The 23,468-nt window shown below is 39.3% G+C and overlaps 1 protein-coding gene across 3 annotated transcripts in view; it reads left to right on the top strand.

Annotated features, from left to right (window-relative positions):
* The window catches only part of ANKRD44 (ankyrin repeat domain 44), a 254,719-nt gene that overhangs the window by 97,841 nt on the left and 133,410 nt on the right, over window positions 1-23,468 (top strand). For all 3 annotated transcript variants that reach the window (XR_013261861.1, XM_077448708.1, XM_077448709.1), the window contains exons 5-11: window positions 2,024-2,224; window positions 6,991-7,078; window positions 11,453-11,595; window positions 15,084-15,296; window positions 18,791-18,869; window positions 22,260-22,374; window positions 22,478-22,560. Coding sequence is in view for 2 of the 3 variants with exons in the window: in XM_077448708.1 (XP_077304834.1) it covers window positions 2,024-2,224; window positions 6,991-7,078; window positions 11,453-11,595; window positions 15,084-15,296; window positions 18,791-18,869; window positions 22,260-22,374; window positions 22,478-22,560 (922 nt within the window). In the remaining variant the exon portion in view is untranslated. The remainder of the gene's footprint in view (window positions 1-2,023; window positions 2,225-6,990; window positions 7,079-11,452; window positions 11,596-15,083; window positions 15,297-18,790; window positions 18,870-22,259; window positions 22,375-22,477; window positions 22,561-23,468) is intronic.

A 23,468-nucleotide genomic window follows, 5' to 3' on the forward strand; every position in this document is an offset into this window, starting at 1 on the left:
AAAAAAATCTAGACCTGAGCAAACCTTCCTAATTTGCTTTCCCAACAGCCCCTTTTGTTAGCATGTAAAACATATATGTGGAGATCACTTATGGATCTTTCTGTGAGAAAATGTGCCCAGCTTAAACCCTTTAAATAGCGGCAAGATAATTGAGGCCTGCCTTGCTTACTCTGCATGGCCACGTTATAGGGCACCAGGTTATTGTTACATTCTTCACCTCTTTGTTGGCTGTGCAGGTCCCTGTAGTTAGTTTCAGGGGAAAAGCACAGATTACTTTATCTGAAAGTCCTGAATCACCACTAGAGTGTACTATATACACTAAATCAAGAGAGGTCCCGGATTATTCCACAGCAGAAGTGCTTTACAGCTTCAGTACTTTAGTTCTTACCACACTGCCCTGTTACTGAATGAAGCTTGAGCAGCAAAAGAACTAGGGCAGTGGAAAGGAATGCAGGATAAATTATAAATCACCCTTGAGCCGTTACTTTTGTATATTCAGCAGTGGGATCAGAAAACTTTATTTTCCTAACATTTGTGTTGAGTGAAGCAGGTTCTTCAAGTGTGCTAAAATTGTGTTTGCTCATTTTAAATCACCGTTGCACTCAAATATTTTTTACAAAAATTATTGTTGCTGGTTTTTGCTTTTTTTTTTTCAAGATTTATACTATGGAAGGAACACCTGTTTAACACTGCACTTTCCATTTTGTATTTTGTATGCTGCTTTGCGTAAATTTCAGTATCTGTCCTTGTTCTGCATGTATGGATCTTATTTCTCCATGGTGGTTGATGTTCTCAATTTTTTTGCCTCTTTGTCAGTAACACTGCTCTTGTTCTGTATGCTTGGTATATTTGTATTTATTTATTTATCATCCTGTAGGTACGTCTATAGCGCCATCAGTTTACGCAGTGTTTTTTCAAATATATTGTACATTCACATCAGACCCTGCCCACAAGGAGCTTACAATCTATGGTTCCCAACTCACATCATACATATATTAGGGCCAATTTAGACAGGAGCCAACAAGCAGGATGCTCCTAATCCTCTTGTCTTGAATTGCAATGTAACTATACTGTTTCCCTTTTTCTTTTATAAAGTGTTGTGAAATGTTTTGGTGCAATATAAATTCTGTATAATAATACTGTATAGATATAAGAATGTGAGAGTCGCACTCTACAATGATCTCCTCTTGATTTTTATCCTGTTAACAGTCATATAGCTGTATACATAGAGTCTCCACCTAAACAAGATCACTCTCCCTAAATGCATTTCACCCCAATGAGCTTGTTCACGAGGCTAGAGTAAGTCACTACTCTATCCTTGTGAGCAAGCCCATTGGGGTGAAATGCATTTAGGGAGAGTGATCTTACAGGCCATACAGGCTACAAGACCTGACACCCAGATGATCCGTGAACACTAAGAGGTGCAGTGCCGTGGATATGAATAATGTATAGATTCTGCATCATACCCCATCACTTATCTAGTATGCTGACATGCCCCACCTCCCTTCCCATTCCTCTTGCCAGTTCTTACTCCTGCCAAGAGCTGGGAGCCAGAGACAGGCACTTGCTGGCATAGCAGCCATCTTCTTGCTAGCTGCAGTGTTAGGCAGATGTGTGCCAAGGGGGTGCACCCTTTTAGTATTACAGGGCACCTATAAAGATGTGACAAAATCCTACTTGTACTTTGTTCCATCAGAATCTGAATACTGTGAAAAAAGTGATACTTCTTTAAAAAAAAATTGTTTTTCTATTTTTGAATATGGTTCTGTTCTGCACATGATGTAACTATAATAAACAAAGGAATCCTTCAGTCTGATCGACTATTCTCTTACAGTTATAGAAACATTTGCATGTCTGCTAATACCCAAAGTTTTCATGTAACATCATCATGATAATATGCACACAGGAACAAAGTAGGCATAGTGAAGGGATTTGCATTTACGTTTTTTGTAAAATACTATTTTTTACATGTAAAGATGTTGTTTACCAATAAAAAAATCATGCATTATTTTCTATATTGTAGGAAGCAGTGCAGATGCTAATAAAACATTCTGCTGATGTCAATGCTAGAGATAAAAACTGGCAAACACCATTACATGTTGCTGCTGCAAATAAATCAATTAGGTGTGCAGAATTAATTATTCCAATGCTGACCAGCGTCAATGTTTCTGAACGAGGAGGTCGCACAGCCTTGCACCATGCAGCGCTAAATGGTCATATAGAGGTGGGTGTCTACAAAACCTCTGTGTTGTTTGTCTGTGAAGGTTCTCATTTATCCAGGTCATGGTATATCTATTAGTTGTTCGGAACGTCTTTTGTAATGTTGAAGGTATTTTGTAGCTTGTCCAAGCCACTTGTTTAATGGGTGTTAGATAAATACCCCAGGATGGGACATTTTTTGTGCATACAGTGATGTGCCCATTCTGGACAGGTGATGTGCCCATTCTGGACATCTTTCTGACATTTTGATGCCTTTGGCACAATCTGCCTGCTTTTTTAACATCCCTACCTTAATATTTGACAACAGTTCACAACTTTAGCCAGTGAACAATTAACATTAAACTTAAGGAACAATTGAGTTTTACTTGTGAGGCACTTTTAACAACAATTGTTATTAAAGCACAATTTTTTTTTTTTTTTTTGTGTGCAAACTTTAAGATCATATCATATAAAAACAACAATTTTTTTAAGTCTATATAGACCTCTTAATTCTACCACCATGGTTTCCAAGAGCCAGCTGATTCTTACCACATAGTGATTCACAGATTTCTGCTTCCTCATTAGTGCCTAAATTGACACTAAACTCTAATTTAAAAAAAGCTTCTAATCAAGTATTTATTTTTTAACTGAATTTTTTTATTATAAGAGAAGTAGGGGTTTCTTTTTTTATTTTTATTTTAAATTTATACTTACCTAAGTGGATGCAGCATCAGTCCAATGCTGCATCTGTCCCCTGGCGCCTCTACACTGAGAACCGAGCGATCAAACACCACTGATTGCCCAATTCTCACAGCTCCCCGAGCAGAGAGCTAGTGACTGTCGGTTAGAGTTCTCTGCACTACCACCTCCTCGCTCACTGGAGCGCTAAGCTGTGGAGGGGGCAGAGGGGCGGCTAGCTGAGAGGCTAAGCCAGGTGTCGGTCCAGGGACCTGCCAGATCCCGACTCCATGGTCTTGATGACGCAGAGCCTGGAACGACTTCTGTGACTTCAGCAGAGAGTGGACTTCAGCCCACTCTGCTGAGAATGGGCCACAGGAGTGAAAAACGAACTGCAATCCTGTGATCCAACGAGCTTTGGCTGTACTTCCAATTCCAACATTGTTGAAATAGGGTTTTTTTTTACCACTCATGGTAACATTGGTTAGTCCATTGTTTAAACATTTAATAGAGAACAAGTGAACGAATATAAGGTAGTTCTTGATAATCAATTTTGCCTACCCCTAATGGGAACGAACTGTAATGCCGCGTACACACGACCGGACTTTCCGGCAAACTAGGTCCGAAAGGATTAGTCTGTTGGACAATCCGATCGTGTGTGGGCTAGTTCGCTTTTTTTTTCGAAAAAAAAATCAGATGGACCTAGAAATAGAACGTTTCAAATCTATCCGACAGACTCAATTCCGACAGACTAAAATCCCGAAAACTGTTTCGTCTGTGTGCTGGTCCGACAGACCAAAAACAGACCAAAAACAACGTAAGGGAAGGTATTGGCTACTGGGTATTGAACTTCCTTGTTTAGTCCCGTTTACGTCATCACGTTCAAAATGAACGGACTTACAAACGGACTTCGCTCGTGTGTGACCAAGTCCGTTCATTCGAAAAGTCAGTCAGAACTCCGCCGAAAGTCCGCCAGGAAGACCGTCGGACATAGTCTGCCGGAAAGTCCGGTCGTGTGTACGCGGCATTAGCAGAGATTGATCATCAAAATCTTAAAGCCAACATTGAAAAAGGAGGAAGAAGTTCTAGAACACATGTTGTGCTTCATGTGTTTACAATAATCTTAATTCAAACTGGTGATAAAGTCCTAAATTTTTTTAAATAATTAGAATCTCTCTGGTTATTTAACCAAGCTTGCCATTTTAAGATGGTTGTAGAGTGTTTTTTATATGCTAATAACAATTCGTATTGTGCTTGGGTGTTCAGTCCAGTGATTCATCATTAGGTAGGTGTTAGGTTAGGAGTTTCGGTAAATTTACACATGCTGCCTACAGTCCGTCTTGCGACTATTAGTATACAATATGTGCTACGTCTGCTAAATCTGTAATTTGCTGGATATATCTCAAGATTTATCCCCCAATAGTGCCATAGCAGAAGTTAGTTCTAACAAATTACCAGTAAATATAAAGGAGGAACTAGAGTTCCAAAAACAGTAGGTTTTTGCAGGACCATAAGGTATGGTAAAGATTACCTGTTGGTTCATTGTACCTCCAACATATAGGGGATGTGGATGGGTATATCTTTGATATTTTGTGTGGGGTCAAGTACCACCTGTTTAAGATTTTTTGTGAGTTATCCCAGTATACGATACATAAGGAGGCTTTACCATTATTCTTTATAGCTTTTTGCCATTGATCCTTTGAAGAGTTCTGTGAGAGATCTTTTTCCCATCTGATCATGTTAGGATTTTTGTCTTCTGTAAGGCTAGGTTCACACTGCTGCGATGTCCGAGATCAGATGTGATTTGCACCGCACTGCAGTGCAAATCACATGCGATCTCTGTGCGATGCGATTTCAGCCATACAGATAGTATGGCTGAATTTGCATCGCATCTGGTCCAAACTCGTACAGGACCCTTTTTTTCATCCGCAGCAGAATCGGATCGCATAGGTGTTCACACCATGCGATCCGATTCCTGTCCGAGATCGCACTGCAATATGCGAACTGATTTGGATTAACTTTTAAATGACACTTCCAGCAGTTCGCATGGGGCAGTGTGAACTGCCGCCGGGAGGCATGCGATGCGGGAACCCGCAGTGGATTCGCAGCGTAACTTAGCCTAAGAGAGGAGGGTAGACGATTGTAAAATAAGGTAATACCTTTCTTTCTTTGGTTGTTATAGTTTGTAAGATAATACCATATTTCAGAGGCAATATTGATGTAATCCATGGGATCGAGATCTTTTAATCAAGAACAACTACTTATAGTCGAATCCTACAATAATCTACTACTCTTACAATAAGGTGACCAGATTTTTAAAATTAAATCCGGGGACATTTTTTTTTTTTAATTGCCAAATGGTAAACTATTTTAAAAGCATTTTTTCCTCAAATTATATATACAGTGTATGTGGTATGTGTTTATGGAATGGTTGTATGATATACGTTATTTCTCACATTTCATTCAAGAGATATAAAAAATTATAAGTCTTAGAATTTTTTGGGATATGACTACCAAATGTTAAGAAAACAAGACAGAGAAAAAACTTGGAGGCAGGGATGGGGCGGCAAAATTCGTATCCAATCCTGGCTGGGGCGGCTCCAGAATGCATTTATTTTTCCAAGCAGGGGCCTGGAAAGCATTGCATTTGCGATCAGTAGACCATGCATGCAATGGGGGCTCCTGCGACATGTCCTCTGGCTTTCAGCCCATACCATTTATTGAAAGCCTAATACATGTCAATGGACTACGGGAGCGCTCATCAGCACCCCTGAAGCCCATTGATAACTACAAACCCATCTGCCGCGATGCAAGATGGTACTTGAGGTTTATTCATTCACAGGAATCTATAAATGAATGACGCAGCTATGTAGGTGGAGCCCCATACAGTAGAGTAAAGTAGAACTATAGGCAACACTTTTTTTTTCATTTTGGAGGGTTATAACCCCTGTCAGTTTATTTTTTACCATCCCTGTCCCATTGCAGAGATTTCCCTTCACTTCATGCCACATAGCCAAACAGGAAGTCAGAAGAAATGTATGCAAATTAAGGGAATCCATTGCCAACCCTCCCCCCCCCCTGGCCCTCAGAAATAGTGTCCCCACTTGAAAATTTCAGGCGGGTCTTAAACAGCAAGGGGTGTGGCCTTGACAGGAAGGGATGGGTCATATTTAAATTAGGAGGTGCACAAGTTTAGTCAGGCCTAGCTCAGCACAAATCCTAAATACACCACTGGGTGCCTCTGTACACTGCCATGCAAACTGCTAAACTTATCCTCTGTACACTGGCCTTCTTGTCTCCCATCCTCTGCCTCCTCGCAATTTTTACTGCACACCAACATCAGACAAGCTAGATCTGACTAACAGGGAAGGGGTTAACACTAGTGGGCGATCAAGGGGTTAACTGTGTTCCCTCACTGTGTTCTAACTGTAGGGGGATGGAACTGTCTAGGAGTAGAGAGAGACTGGTGTTCATACTTAGTATAAACACATGATCTGTCTCTACTTCCCTGAAAGAACTGGAATTTGTGTGTTTACACACACAGATCCCGCTTCTCGCTCTGCCACGAGCGATCGTGGGTACCCGGCGGTCATCGCGCCCACCAGCACTCGCATTGGCTCTGGGCACATGATACACATGCCCATGGTGGCCAAAGGGAAAGCGACGTATAGTTAATGTCGATTTGCCCAGCCGAGGCAACCTGCCACAGCAGAACTGCGGCGGCTGGACCAGAAGTGGTTGCGGCAGATATTAAAAAACACCAATGAATGCAGATGTGTATTTATTATAAATTCTTAAAGGCAAAATGTTTTCTTTTGGATATATTAAGGACATCATCACCTGGTTCAAGTAAGGTTGTGCTTCAAGTGTGTAAAGTGAGTTATATATATTATGGAGGGTGAGCTATTATGTTTTGTATTGTTATCATTTAAAGTGATAGCAAACAAACACTCCTGCGCATAAGTGCTATAGCCAGGTGATCAATGTAGTATTTTACAGTTTTTTTAATAAATAAATTATCTTGGGATAATGCACAAGGCTGGTGCGTCCTCTTCTTTTTATCTTTTTTGTTGTTATCATTTAAACCTGAGAATACAATCTTTAATTTTACAGATGGTCAATCTGCTCATTGCAAAAGGAGCAAATATAAATGCCTTTGACAAAAGGGATAGAAGAGCTCTCCACTGGGCAGCATATAAGGGTAAGAATATCTATTGTATGCTTATGCAATCATATTTTTTTCACGTGTTTTCTATTGTTTTTTTCCTTTTGTTGAACAATGCCAAAAGAAAGAACAAAAGTGGAAGGAAAAATATTACATATTCAATTGTACATATTCAAGAAAGTTGCAGAATATACCGAATTATGAGCTAGGCACAATCCAGAAATCACTATGACTATATATATATATATATATATATATATATATATACTCAGCAAAATTATAAATGCAACACTTTTGTGTTTGCCCCTATTTATCATGAACCAAACTCAAAGATCTACAACTTTTTCTATGTACACAAAAGGCCTATTTCTCTCAAATATTGTTCACAAATCTGTCTAAATCTGTGTTAGTGAGCACTTCTCCTTTGCCGAGATAATCCATCCACCTCACAGGTGTGGCATATCAAGATGCTGATTAGACAGCATGATTATTGCACAGGTATGCCTTAGGTTGGCCATAATAAAAGGCCACTCTAAAATGTGCAGTTTTATCACACAGCACAATGCCACAGATGTTGCAAGCTTTGAGGGAGCGTGCAATTGGCATGCTGACTGCACTGTAGGAATGTCCACCAGAGCTGTTGTCCTTGAATTGAATGTTCATTTCTCTACCATAAGCCATCTCCAAAGGCATTTCAGAGAATTTGGCAGTACATCCAACCAGCCTCACAACCGCATACCAAGTGTAACCACACCAGCCCAGGACCTCCGCCTCCAGCATCTTCACCTCCAAGATCATCTTAGACCAGCCACCCGGACAGCTGCTGCAACAATCGGTTTGCATAACCAAAGAATTTCGGCACAAACTGTCAGAAACTGTCTCAGGGAAGCTCATGTGCATGCTTATCGCCCTCTTCTGGGTCTCGACGTGACTGCAGTTTGTCATCGTAAACGATTGAGTGGGCAAATGCTCACAATCAATGGCGTCTGGCACTTTGGAGAGGTGTTCTTTTCACAGATGAATCCTGGTTTTGACTGTACAGGGCAGATGGCAGACAGCATGTATGACATTGTGTGGGTGAGCAGTTTGCTGATGTCAACGTTGTGGATCGAATGGGTCATGGTGGCAGTGGGGTTATGGTATGGGCAGATGTATGCTATGGACAATGAACACAGTTGCATTTTAATGATGCCATTTTGAATACACAGAGATACTGTGACGAGATCCTGAGGCCCATTGTTGTGCCATTCATCCACGACCATCACCTCATGTTGCAGCATGATAATGCACGGCCCCATGCTGCAAGGATCTGTACACACTTCCTGGAAGCTTAAAACATCCCAGTTCTTGCATGGCCAGCATACTCACCGGACATGTCATCCATTGAGCATGTGTGGGGTGCTCTGGATCGGTGTATATAACAGCGTGTTCCAGTTCCTGCCAATATCCAGTAACTTCACACAGCAATTGAAGAGGAATGGACCAACATTCCACAGGCCACAATCAACCTGATCAACTCTATGCAAAGGAGATGTGCTGTACTGCGTGAGGCAAATGGTGGTCACATCAGATACTGACTGGTTTTCGGACCTTCTGCACATTTTAGAGTGACCTTTTATTGTGGTCAGCCTAAGGCACACCTGTGCAATAATCATGCTGTCTAATCAGCATCTTGATATGCCACACCTGTGAGGTGGATGGATTATCTCGGCAAAGGAGAAGTGCTCACTAACACAGATTTAGACAGATTTGTGAACAATATTTGAGAAAAATAGGCCTTTTGTGTACATAGAAAAAGTCATAGATTTTTGAGTTCAGCTCATGATAAATAGGGGCAAACACAAAAGTGTTGTGTTTATAATTTTGCACAGTGTATGTGGAAATGCTTATTAAGGTAGCCTAAAATGGCAATTACTCCCCCAAATAGGAACCCCTCTTGAAAAGGCTACATAACGACTATTCACTTAGAGGCAGTAAATTATTTTTATTTAGGCTGGACTACTGCAAACTGCTATACACAGTGTAAAAAAAAGAGAAATTGACTAGAAGAGAAGGAAAAGGTAAGAAAAGTAAGAAATACAGAAGGAAGGATAAGATTTCAGAGAGGTATTGACTATTACAGTAGGTTTCTCATGCAACATAATGCCCATTCTCCTCTGTTTGACCTCTGCAAAGTTAAAGTGAAGACATCATTTTTTCCTAAAATAATAAACATCTTATACTTACCTGCTTTGTGCAATGGTAATGCACAGAGCAGCCATTTAACTCCTGTTCTGAAGTCCCCCACTGACACTGTCTTCACCTCCACTTCATGCCTCCATTGTAAACTGTGTGCTGTGGGACCACTTGTGCGGTTTGCTTCTGAGGCAGGCTATATCCATCCAAAGCCACACACAGCGTGGCACTGCCCCATCCCCGCCACCACCTCACAGGATTTGATTGACAGAAGCAGGAGCCAATAGCTCCTGCTGCTGTCTCTGTGTGAAGAGGGAGAGAGAACAATATTGCTGCAGAGGGGCACAGTGCTGGATCAAAAGAGAAGCCAGGTAAGGAATTGGGTGTTGGGGGGGGGGGCGTGATCATGAAATTTTTTTTTTACCTTAATGCAGAGAATGCATTAAGGTAAATAAAACCTTATGCCTTTAGAACCACTTTAATAGTAAGTTGTTTTAATACTTTAGCCAATGTTTATCTGTTAGCCAAGAACACAAATTCCACCAGTTTTTTTTTGCATTTAGTGAATTCTGGAGCTGGTCTATGTAGTAGGGCTTCCCAGGGGTTTAGTGTAAGGTTAGTGTTCAACACCAATTGAAGAAGGTTGTATACACGTATCCAGAAACAACAGGCTTTGGGGCAATACCACCAAATGTGTAGAAATGTGACATGCTCTCTACATCCACACAATACAGGTCTGGGAGGTGCTTGGGACAAATTTAGCAATGCAATATGATGTCTTGTACCAACGCGAGAGCACCTTGTATGCATTCTCTTGGCCGAGTATGTTAAAAGAGCATTTCAAAGTAGCTGCCCAGATTTTATTCCATTTTACGTGTTCCGGGGTCTCCATGCATTTATATATTTTAAGTAGAAGCTGTTAGACTGATATGTGTACTTGCAGACTCTCTCAAATTTGCCATATTTTACATTTTATTAAGTTATATTTTCTTTTAAAAGAGGGATGGGGTGCAGCTCCCTTCCTATGGTACACTCATAGAAACGGGGCTTCCTGATACACGTATGCCAGTCAATAAACCAAGTCGGCACTATGTTGTTTTGTTTAGGATGGGTTGTAAAATAAGGCCTTCATTGTCCATTACAGGCTGGGTGCATATCAGTGGTCATTGTGATAGTGATGGGAAAAAATCCTCAAAGAGTAAAAAAAAAACTTTTATTTTTGGCACAAAAATTAAAAAGGTCTTGAGTGGATTGAGGTTTTAAATTTTGTAACACCTACTTGACAAATACAGAAAGCACTTGAATATATTGCCACAAAAAAACCTGCTGTGAAGCTGCTACAGGCCACTTCAAAAACTGAGAGTGGGAGAGTAGCCTTTGGTTGTATCAGTTAAATAGATGCAAGAATAAGAGATCACCGAATGCACTGAATTGTTTCTGATGTAAAAAATGTACATGGATTATTGCTATAAACTTCTGTGTGCTCCCCATTATTGAATCAGTAAATACAAAATGTGGAAAAGCAAGGAATACAATGAAATGGGTCATGTAAGTCATGGGAACCTAGAAGTTAGGGGTTGATTTACTAAAACTGGAGAGTGCAAAATCTGGTGCAGCTGTGCATGGTAGCCAATCAGCTTCTAACTTCAGCTTGTTCAATTAAGCTTTGACAAAAAAACTGGAAGCTGGTTTCTATGCAGAGCTGCACCAAATTTTGCACTCTACAGTTTTTGTACATCAACCCCATAATGTCTAACTCTGGGTAAAATAATCATTACTACTTGTACTGGGGCTGCGCCTACAAGAGTTAACTGTTTGTATAGTCTAGGGGAGAGTAAAAGCATTTTAACTTACCTGATCTCCCACTCCCCTGGCAGATGGCACTTTCCCACACTCTAGTGGTGGACTGTCCCACAGTGCCATTATGCCTAATGCAAGGTTATAGACCCTCCCTGAGTTGGTCTTGGTGACATCAGGAACATAGACCACTAGGGTGTGGAGGAGAAGATGTTGCAACAACTGGGCTAACAGCAAGGAGAAAACAGCATGTAGAAGTGGAGAATCAGCTAAGTATATCTTTTCTATGTACTGTAGATCTACACGAGCAATTAACTCATGCAGCGCAAGTACAGCCCCACTGCAAGGAATAATTTTTACGTCTCCCGAAGTTGATGGGCTTTAAAACATACCTGCTAATGACGTTCATATGTTTAATGTTTTTCTGTTTGTGTTCAGGTCATCTTGAAGTTGTTACATTGCTAATAAATTTTGGCGCTGAAGTTATGTGTAAGGATAAGAAAGGATACACTCCACTCCATGCTGCTGCATCCAGTGGGCAAGTTCACGTTGTTAAACAGCTTCTTCATCTTAATACAGAAGTAAGCCTATTAATTTTATACTTACAATATGAGAAGTCATCCATAGCACTCATTTATCAAGGCAATGACACACACTGCACATCTGTATTTGCTCCTCTACAGAGTTAGATGGAAAAGCTGGTAAAATAGGCTAAGCAAAATGAAAAGCTTTTTAGGGCAAACAAGGTACAGCCTTCTTATTTGCTGTTCATGACCAACGTCAAAACAAACCTTAACGCCCAAATCCAATTTTGAAACATTGACATTTGTAAGTAAAACTGTACATATCATCGCAACTATTTACTGTATCCAGGTGGATTTTACCTTATTTTTTTCAGGACAGATTGGCCATTCTTTTGGAGGTAAATGGTAATGGATATCTTCTGAGGTTGTTTTATTATGAAAGGAAAACTGCCCAAAATAGTAAAAAAATATATATTTTTTTCACTTTTAGCTTTATAGTTTAATGCCATTACCATGACCTACCACAAAAAAAAAGCAAAATAAATTCTCCTACTTCTGTCGATCAAGGAGATATCACGTATGTGTGTGTGTGATTTGTTCTTTGTATCCATAGTAGAGTTAAAGTGGTTGTAAACCCTCCCCCACAACTTTGTCCCATGTAAATCAGCATAAAAAACCCTAATGAACACTGCTTGTAGATATCTCCTTACTTGCTTAGTATTGTTGTAATCCTTGTTGTTCTGAAGAATGAAGTCACTGAGCATGCCCAGATCTCCCCTGATATAAGGCACACTCTATGTCTTATCTATCTGTTATCAGGACTTCCTACGGCACCACACTGAACTCTGCTAATCACTCAGAGCTTCCTCCTACACACCATGTGACCATGTGACATGACGTACAGTCTAAACTTGGCCATTACTGCAGTCTTATCAGCTGAAGCTGATAACATCCAATGGTTTGCTGTTATACATGTATGTTTGTGCTTTGGGGTGCAAACTCTAATGACATAGGTTGCGCACATCAATGCTGATTTGTATTAGAAAGATCCACCATATCAGCTGGGAAGTATTGTAGGTTACTTGGGCAGAAGGAGTATATGTACATAATGCAGTGGGGGAAAAAATACAACTCTAGGCCTATCTACATTCTTTTAAGAGTCTAAATACACCTGTATAAAACCAATAAAACCAATGTAAACTGTGTACATGAACAGAGGTGCCAGCATAGTTGTGCACCAGGTGAAGTCAAAGAAGTCACACCAATTTCCATGCTATTGGCCAGGGAGGCCAACTATAAGTGATGGGCTTATATCTATCAGTAGCTTTACAGGCAACCAGTACAGTAGTCTGTCTCTCTGAACGGCAAATTAAAATGTGTCTCAAGCAACACTTTGTAATTTTTACTTAAATGATAGGTTGTCTAGCCAAATTAGTTTTCTGGATTAAAATATTAATCCTTCACTATATTGTTTATTGTAAGAATAGATTACATGTTTATTAACTAATATGAAGTTATAAATCTAGTGTTATTTTATTCCATGTTCAAACCTAATTTTAACATTCAGTTTATTCAATTAGATTTATTTTAACGTAAACTTCCCTCTAATGGTTGTACCTATAGGTAAGCCTATAATAAGGCTTACCTATAAGTACTGTAAATATCTCCTAAACTTTCCCCATTTAATTTATGTTGCCCTGTGTAATTTATCTTCCTCGAACGCCTGATGGTGCTCCCTGCATGTTGGACCTCTCTATGTGGCTGGGCTGTGTAAAAAGGCTCACACATGTGGTATCACCATACTCAGGAGGAGTAGCAGAATCTTTTTTGGGTTGTCATTTTTGCTATGTACATGCTTTGTGTTAGAAAAATCAAATAAATTGACAACTTTGTGTTAAAAAAAAAAAAGTTTTAATTTTCTTTGCACGTTTTCCAAAAACTTTTGGAAAAAATTAACCATTCAAAAGACTTACAATGCCTCATAGATTATACGTTGGGGTGTTTGGTTTCCAAAATGGGGTAATTTTGTGGGTAATTCCACTGTCCTGGTGCTGAAGGGCTTTCAAAAATGTAATAGGTCGTTGTGTAATTTATACTCCTAGAACGCCTGACGTTGGTCCCTGCATGTTGAACCTTTGTATGTGGCCAGTCTGTGAAAAAGTCTCACACATGTGGTATCGCCATACTCGGGACGAGTAGCAAAATGTATTTTGGGGTGTAACTTTTGTGTGTTATAATATCAATTGACCACTTTGTGTAAAAAAAAAAAAAAAAAAGTAATAGGTCGTTGTGTAATTTATGCTCCTAGACTAATTATGCCTCAGAGAATATATTTTGGGGTCTTTGCTTTTCTAAAATGGGGTCATTTTGTAGGTAATTCCATTGTCCTGGTGCTCCAGGGCCTTCAGAAGTGTGATAGGTCGTTAAGAAATTAGATGTGTAATTTATGCTACTAGAACCCCTGACAGTGCTCCCTGCATGTTGGACCTCTCTATGTGGCCAGACTGTATAAAAGTCTCACACATGTGGTATCGCCATACTCGGCACAAGTAGCAGAATGTATTTTGGGGTGTAATTGGAAGTATGCACATGCTGTGTGTGAGAAGTAACTTGTAATTATGATAATTTTGTGTAAATAAATAAATAAATAAATAATTTAAAGAATTGTGGGAAAAATGACAATCTGCCTCAAAAAACTCACAATGCCTCTTACTATACCTTGGACTATCTACTTTTCAAAAAGGGATAATTTGGGGGTGTATTTTTACTTTCCTGACATTTCCTGAGATAGGCCGTCGGTATGCCAGGTGTGTTCAATTTTCAATGATTTGTATGATAGCTCGTAGACTCTATAACTTTCATACAGACCAAATATTATATACTTATTTGGGTTATTTTTACCAAAGATATGTAGCAGTGTAAATTGTGGCCCAAATTTATGAACAAAAAATACTTATTTTCAAAATCTTTTCATAGAAACTAAAAAAAAACATTTTTTTTCAAAATTTTCGCTCTTTTTTCACTTATTTCACAAAAAATAAGAAACCCAGTGGTGATAATATACCACCAAAAAAAAGCTCTATTTGTGTGAAACAAATGATAAAAATTTTGTTTGGGTACAGTGTTGCATGACTGAGTAATTGGCTTTCAAAATGCGAGAGCGCTGAAAGCTGAAAATTGGTCTGGGCAGGAAGGATGTATAAGTGCTCTATATTGAAGTGGTTAAGCTTCTGCTCACCACTCCTGGTATGCAACATATCCAAAAAACTACCAGAGATGGTATCCTCTGGGAGTTTTTCGAGCCAGGCTAGGGGATGTATGTAAATAGCCTACAGCTATAGCAATGGTATTATCCAACTTTATTCAAAGCCACAGTTTGTTTTTATCTACAGGTTCCTTACCTGCATAGGCAGTTTTTTGGTAAAGGTGAATTAACCCTTTAATGGTTCAGTATTTTCATAATACTAATATATCTCCAATCAAAATTTGACATTTAAGGAATTTTAAACATTTATATGTTATTATATGTTTATATTTTCTTACAGATTGATGAAGTAAATGTTAATGGCAATACTGCTTTGCATATTGCATGTTATAATGGTGAAGAAAAGGTTGCGGAAGAACTTATCAGCTATGGAGCTAATGTAAACAGGCCAAATAACAAAGGATTCACTCCACTACATTTTGCTGTTGCGTCCAATCTTGGTACAAGGTGTCTCGGTCTACTGATTAGTAACAGGGCAGATGTTAATATCCAGGTTTGTGCCATATTTTTGTGTTTACATTATATAAAGTATGTGTGTGTGTAACAAGAAGTAACATTAGTAACAAAAAATACAAAAAAATAACAGTAGCCTGTTATTTCTGTAGTAGCTGGTCAAAGGAGTCACACTGTTTAAAGTAATACAAATGTAGCAAAGACAACTGTATTTTTTCATTTGCAAAAAAAGCCATAACCTCACGGGAAATACAGTATTCATGCCTTTAAGTCAAGTTAAATTTCCATGAATGTTCTGATGATTTACTGTTTAGAGCAAAGTAGGCTTTATCAGCAGCTTTAAGTTATTTCGCTTTCCCCTGTGAAACAAACTGAATATACAGCATAGTAATTATCTTCTCCTTTCTCAGGGTCCCTACAAATGGCTAACATAGTCATTAAAGCAGTAGTAAACTCTGTTTTTGAACGTGTATCTACAGGTAAACCTATAATAAGACTTACCTGTAGGTACATTAAATATCTCCTAAACTTGCTTTGTTTAGATGATATTCACACTGTATGCGGCCAATGACATCACCAGCACATGTGCTCTGAAGAGCAGCATACCCGTGCTGTCCCTACAGAGCTCTGTACCATAAACCGTGATTCCCGTGCGGGAGTTAGGTCATCACGGCTTAGTCATTCACAGGACCAGTGGGGAAGATGGAAGCCCTGACAGCGGTGGCAGCACACCGCTGGAAGGCTTCGTTCTAAGGTAAGTATTTTACGATGTGCTAGTATGTGATGCAAACTAGCACATGATGACTTTGGCTTGGATGGGATTTTTTTTTTATAGCTGCGATTTACTACCACTTTAAAAGAATGCTTTTGCTGCTGCATTATAAAGAGAACATTACATAGATCCCTTTTCTACAGTGGTAGCCAGGTACAGCCGCTTGTCATTCTAATTTAATATTTGTCATCAGATGGTAGCCATCTTGCCACCAAAATGGTTGCATTAGGTAGCTTGTGTTCAGCTCATTTGTAATTAATGAGTAAAGTTGTTGTTTATAAGCTGAAAATGTACAGTTTGTGGTCTTTCTTTCACATGAAACTAGTATTCCAGGAGGGTTTGTAGCACCTTATCTGCATTGTGGATCTTTGCAATAGCCCAAACCAGAAGCATGGGAAAATCCAACAAGTCATTATGTGATCTAAGCACATGGTCTAATGGGCCTTGCATACAATAGTGCTGTATGCAGGTGCAGGTACCTATTTTAGCCTATGTTCCTTTGAGGTGTCTGATGCCCTGTACACACGGTCGGAAATTCTGACGGAAAAGGTCCGATCGGATAATGTTGTCGGAAAATCCGATCGTGTGTGGGCTCTATCGGACTTTTTCTGTCAGAAATTCCGATTGAAAACGTTTGAGAGCTGGATCTAAAATTTTCCGACAACAAAATCTGATCGTTTGTAGAGAATTCCGGACAAAGTGCCACGCATGCTCAGATTAAATTACGAGACCAAAGCTATTGGCCGCCGTACACAACAAACGTCACCTCGGTGTGTATGCAACACAAGTTTCGCCCAGAATCCGTTGGAAAAAATCTGATGGATTTTGTGGTCGGAATTTCTGACCGTGTGGACAGGGCATTAAAGGAGTTTCATTTCAGTTAGAGGACATGCATAAAGGAAAAATTGTTGCACTATTAAAGGCTATGAGAACCTCTTGCTGGGCATAACATAATTCTTGAGAGAGGAAATCGTGTATGTGGTAAGATACATTTTAGTGTTTACCAAGTCTCTAGTGGGCTGAAAGTGTAGTGTATTTTATCTTTCTTTTTATAGGTCATTACAAATCTGTCCATGTCCATATTAAAGATAGCTTTTGTCATATGATTTAGCTCCTTAGGTCTAGCTGCCACATGCTGGCGGTATATATACACTGGAGCTGATTTACTAAATAAGGCAAATACAATGGAAATATTGATGCTCTCTGTCTGTTGAACACTCCTGTTAGTTCTCTTGGGTTGTAGTCCTGATACCCACAGTTGCAGGAGGTGCTCTGAAGAACATTCTGGCTTTTTGCCTGGATTTGCAACATTCAGGGAGAACCCCTCTAGAAGCCCTCATTCTCCTGCAGCATAAGACTAAGTGATTTTTTTTTGTTATGTTGGGACATGGGATGGACTTTTGAAGAATAGGAGTCACAGTGTCATTCTCTCAGAAGTGAGGCTCCATGCTGTGAGGACCAAATGTTATGTTGCTTGCTGCTATATGTTATTTTTCTATTTATTCATTTATTTCGGGTACTTATATAGCACCGTCAATTTACGCAGCACTTTATATATATATATATATATATATTACATTCTCATCAGTCCCTGCCCTCAAGGAGCTTACAGATGGATATCTGTAGAGTCCCAGTTATATTGTGAGGATTCACTATAAAACATATCTGCTACAGTTTATGCATTAAAAAGGTGCCTGATCCCGTGTGCTACTAAGTGCACAACAAACCAAAACAAAAAAGTGAAAATATTGGGGTTTGCTGCTATATATCTAAATGTGTTCCCACATAAACTAAATCTGTGAATCTAAATAAAATGATAAAGCGCTGCCCCTATGCTGTATTATGCCAAAATAAAATGTTCTTAGATAAGCATTGTGTTAAACAAATGAAAAAGTAATCAATAAATATATTCTGTGATAAGTATTAATACTAAATGTGAACTACAGTAGAAGCAATTAAAGTTAGTCATATCAAAAATATACATACAAACAAATATTATCGCACCACTGTGGTCACAGTGACTATATTCCATACAATGGTAAGTAAATTAAAACAGTGAAAAAAGTCCAATATGCAGATGTGCTCTTCAATGAAATCAGTGCAATTAGCACAAAATCACCTCAGGTACCCCTCCACCTTCCAAACTATGCGCTTACCTCCAGTTTTTACCTTCTGCAGGTCAGTATGAGCCTTCCACTTAAAGCGATATACCAATCCACCGATAGGTTGATAGATCCTATTCCTGGTACATCCACTCCAACATGCAACAACCTGTTTAGTTGGTACTCATACAAAATCAAAAGCCCAACATTGTGCTGAATCATTTAAAATAACTCTTTAATAAAAGCATAAAATATAAAGACTCACATTTTTCAGTGCGCTTCCTTTACGGCACCCAGACAGTAAGCTTGGCACATTTGGGGTGAACAGTCCCCTTAAGAATCACTTGAATGTTGTAACTTTGGATCTAGGCAGACAGGACATAAACTTCCTGTATGTAGACAATAACGTCACTAGGCCCTGGCCCAACGTGTTTCGTCACTCGTCACATAATAACTCCAGGAGTAGCCTTGAGTCGCCTACTCCTTGAGGAAGTGTGTGAACCAGGACTAAAGGTGTTTTTGTAATTATGACCATCCTGTATTTGAATTCTTCATTATATGATGTGTTTACTGTCCAGCACTTGTAATTATATTTTAATATTTAATTGTTTTGATATATAATTATACATAGTCTTAGCCTTATGTATTACTTAATTTTAGAGTAATGATGGAAGAAGCCCCTTACATTTGGCTGCTGAGCATGGGAGATATTCAAGATCACAAAAACTGATACTGAATGGTAACTAACAGAATGTATTCAATTGAATGCTGCTGTTTTCAACCTATGTAGCCCTGTCTATATTATTGTGATGTTTATTTTGTTCTTTACTGTCTAACCTAAATAATGGGCTGATCCTAATCTTTACAAATCTACCCTCTTGCTCCACTAGTAGTCTGATTTTGGTATGAAACGTTTGCTCTGATAGCCATGTGTGTTTTATTAACTCCCGATTGATTAGTTGGCAAGTACTACTTCCACCAATCACAGACCACCTTAATGGGGGAGCACGGGCTGGGTTGGAATAGCCTAATTTTCTTTTGATAAAGTGATTTTCTTTGATTAAGTGGTGCACTTCTACTCTGCACTTCAGGGAATGCACGAAGACAAAATCCACAGCAAATTACTTTTCAAAACACTAAACAGACTGCAAGTAGCCTTGTTTCCCTATTCAGCTCTTTTATTTCTTATCTCTTTTTTTTATCTTCTGAATCCTTCCACTCTATAACATGCCCTGTCTCCTCTCTCCTTAAACTCTTATTTCTTTACCCCTCTTCTCTGCCCCACAGCTCATATATCGTAACTTCACTTCTGTCCTCTCCTTAATACTGCACTCTTCAACTCCTGCTAAATTAGAACCCACGTACTAATAAAACCTCTAGAACACTGGGGAATGTTCCTTCATATAAATCACACTCCCATATTAATTTCCTTACCCTTCTGCTTCTCCTAACTTCTGGAAATATATTCCCAAACCTTGGGCCTCCATCATTTAACTTTGGCCAACACACCCTTCACCCCATGCCCTCTTCCAGCAGCCACAATCCACACAAATTAGTTTCTATCCCTCTTCTTCCCAAAACCACAGCCTCCCTTTCTCATGCACCCTTTGGAATGCCTGCTGTTATGGTCTGGAGTCAGGCTCGGAGGCCTGTAGTTAGAGCAGTAGAGAGGCACCCACTAATCAGCTGGAAAGAAACAGAAGCAGTTCACCCTGACAGATGACACAGGGTCACCAGAGGTGCAGAGTCTAAGTACTAACCAATGTTTACTAGCGCTCCTGATGGTCAAGATGGGTTTTGCAACATGTTAGTACCAGGTTGGAGTCCTCAGGATCACCCCACCAAGAGGTAAGAAATCTGTCCAGTAGCAGATATAGCGATAAGCAGATGCATAATCAGTAAACAAGCCAAAGGTAATAAGGTTGCAGGTTGGAATCAAGCATAACTGTAGTCAAGGAAAAAGACAAAGGTCTGTAATTAGTGGAAGCAAAGATATGTACGGTAGCACAAGTGACAAAAACAAGATATTTGCTGGAAGTGCATCCCAGGTGGCGCAGCAAGCAGAGACATCGCCAGACACAGCAGAGCAGAGTTTTCAGGTTCAGACCTGGGCCCTGACCCCCTCTGGTTTCCCACTCACCTACCTCTCTGTACCTCTATTTTCTCCACTTTCTTTGAGAATTGCTGTGATCTATCAGTATCAACCTTTTTTGATGAATTCTCTGCCTGGCTACCCTACCCTTCTCTCTTCTGAGATTCCTACAATCACTCTCGGTGACTTCAACATCCCTGTTAATACTAATGCTCCTGCTGCTTCAAAACTTCTCAGTAAAAATCTGCTCTTTTGATCTGAAGCAATGGACACATGCTTCTACTCACTCTGATGGCAACTTCTTTGACCTTGTCCTACCTATGCACTCTGTATAACCTCTATAAGAATCCTTTTCCTCTCTCTGAACATTACATTATTAGTTTCACTCTCTCCATGTCTCCACCTCCCCTCCCTCCAACTGCCTAACAGTCACCTGTAGAATCTTTTGCCATATTAATCCTTCTCGTCTCTATTCTGCTACTGACCACCTCTATGACAAAATCTCACCCCTGCCCCAAACTAGGCACTTCTGTCTACAACAGTGCACTGTCATTCTCCCTGGCCACATTCAGCCCCTCACTACAGACAGAATCAGGCCCTGACCGCTACAACCTTGACAAACAGAGGACACCAGAGATCTCACAAAATGTAGCTGCTCATTTAAGCATCTGTGGCATAAGGCTAATGCTGCGTACACACGATCGGACTTTCCGGCGGACTTGGTCCGGCGGACCAGAGTCCGTTGGACAATTCGATCGTGTGTGGGCTCCAGCTGACTTTTTCTTCCCAAAAGTCTATTGGACCTAGAAATAAGAATGGCTTCAAATTTGTCCGTGTCCGCCGGACTCTTTTAGCGGACAATCCGGTCGTCTGTGTGCTAGTCCGACAGACTAAAACCGACGCTAGGGCAGCTATTGGCTACTGGCTATGAATTTCCTTATTCTGCGACATCACGTTAGAATCCGTCAGACTTTTGGAGTGATCGTGTGTGGCCAAGTCCGTTCGTTTGAAAATCCGGCGGACCTCAGCTGCAAAGTCCTTCGGATTGTCCGTCGGAAAGTACGATTGTGTATACGCGGCATTAGTCTCACAAAGACTTCAACCAATACAAATCTTCCCTCCAAAAATACAATTCCTGCCTCCACACTATTTAAACCTATTCTATCACTCTCAATGACACCCTCTCATCCAGTCTCCATCAACTCTTTTCTCTTTTACTATTCATTGATTCTCATCCTACCTATCCCAATGCACCTTAAATGTCACTTACAACTCCACTTTTTCCTCTTCCTTTTTCCATCTGGGTCCCCTAGGTTCTGTTCTTGGACATCTCTTAATCTTGATCTACACCTCCTCCCTACGTCAGCTGAAAGCTTCCCATTGCTTTCAGTACCCATTGCCAACCTAAGCTGATGACACCCAAATCTATCTTTGTACCCCTCAGTTCACTCCACCAGTCCCCTCAAGCATTACAAATTTACTGACAGACAGATCAGTCTGGATGTCACACCACTTCCTCAAACTTTATCTATTCAAAACCAAGCTCATAATTAAATTAAATAAATAACCATAACCCCTAACCCCAATTCCTGATCCTACCCCAACCTAACCTTAACTCTAAACCCTTACCCTAGCAAACAAAACAAAAATAATGAATGAATAATAAAAAAATAAAAAAAGCTGATGGAAAAGTTAAAAAAGCTGAAAACTCCAAACAAACTGTGATGCAAGAGATGATAGTTTTCTCTATTGGTTAATTAAAGAACAGCAAAGCTCAAAAACACTGTATAAAAACATGCAAATCATGCGTACAACTGCATCAAAGTCGTGCAAAGACATGCGCAGAAAAATGCTCAAAGACGCTACACTCAGGTGTGAATGCAGCCTACGTGCTTAAATGAACTGCTGCACAGGCTTTAAAAAATTAGGGCTTAATGTCACTTTCATCTGTAATGTTTGTTATTTTTAAAATACAGAACTACTGTAAATTAAGTAAATGTTGACACTTTTCTTTTCTTACCTTTGTGTGCTTTTAAGGAGCCTGTATTGATTTGCAAGACAAAGTTGGAAATACTCCGTTACATGTGGCTGCTAGATATGGACGTGAGTGTTTAGTCAGCCTCTTTTTGTGTAGTGGAGCCAATACAGCAATGTAAGTATATATCGTCTCTTGTACATTGCTTATAATTAAATACAGTGTTATGTTTCTTATAGCAAAGAAAGGACAATAAAAACAACAAATTTTATTTTTTCAGATGTGGTGTCCACAATATGTTTCCTCTGCATTTAGCAGTTTTATATGGGCATTCAGAGTGTTGTAGACAGCTCTTGTCATACGGTAAAATACCTATTTTCAATTACTATACTGTACATGCTATTTATATTTTATGCTGCATATTATTTAATGGGTTTCCTCAGTTCTTGTGCAAGTGGGGGTGGAAGAAAAGTAAAGGGGTAGTGTGGCTTCCCTAATATATTAAGCATAATCATATATATTTTTGCATATTTAAAAACACATTTACTTACACTGATGAACATTGTATGTGTGTACGTGTGTGTGTGTACATTTGTCTGTATGTGTGTGTCTGTATGTGTGTGTCTGTTTGTATATGTAAATGTGTGTAAATATATGTCACATATATATATATTTTTTACTAAATATATTAGAAATATATTTTTCTTCCATGTGGGATGTGTGTGTTTGTGTCTGTACATGTGTTTGTACATTTGTATGGGTTTGTATATGTGTATACAGTTGTATGTGTGTATGTGTGTTTTAATATGTGTGTCTATACATGTGTTTGTATGTGTGTGTGTTTTAATTCAATCTTATTTTATTCAGTAGAAAGGTTGAGAAAGAGAAGTTAAACATTACAAACAATAACAAGTTAAACCAACAATATGCATTGTATGTGTTTGAACAAAAACATGTCCATGGTACAGATAAAAGGATTGAAAGCATGTATATAAAGCCTACCAGGAAACCTTTAGTGATGCCAATCCTTGTTTGTGGGAAAAGAAAAAAAAAGGGGGAAAGAGAGAAAAAAAAAATATATATAATAATAATAAAAAAAAAAAAATATATATATATAGAATAAAATAAATAAAGCATATAAGCTAAAGAACCCTTCGTCCTCAGTTCAGCCAGGGGGATCAAGGCTGACCCCTGCGCAGAGCAACAGACGAAAGTATATAAAAATCTGTATGAAAAATATTACTTCGGGTTCTTACATCGATTCAGGAACA

The sequence above is a fragment of the Lithobates pipiens genome, unplaced genomic scaffold, assembly GCF_037356315.1.
Source record: "Lithobates pipiens isolate NorthernLeopardFrog02 unplaced genomic scaffold, aLitPip1_a1.2 Scaffold_22, whole genome shotgun sequence".
NCBI lineage: Eukaryota > Metazoa > Chordata > Amphibia > Anura > Ranidae > Lithobates > Lithobates pipiens.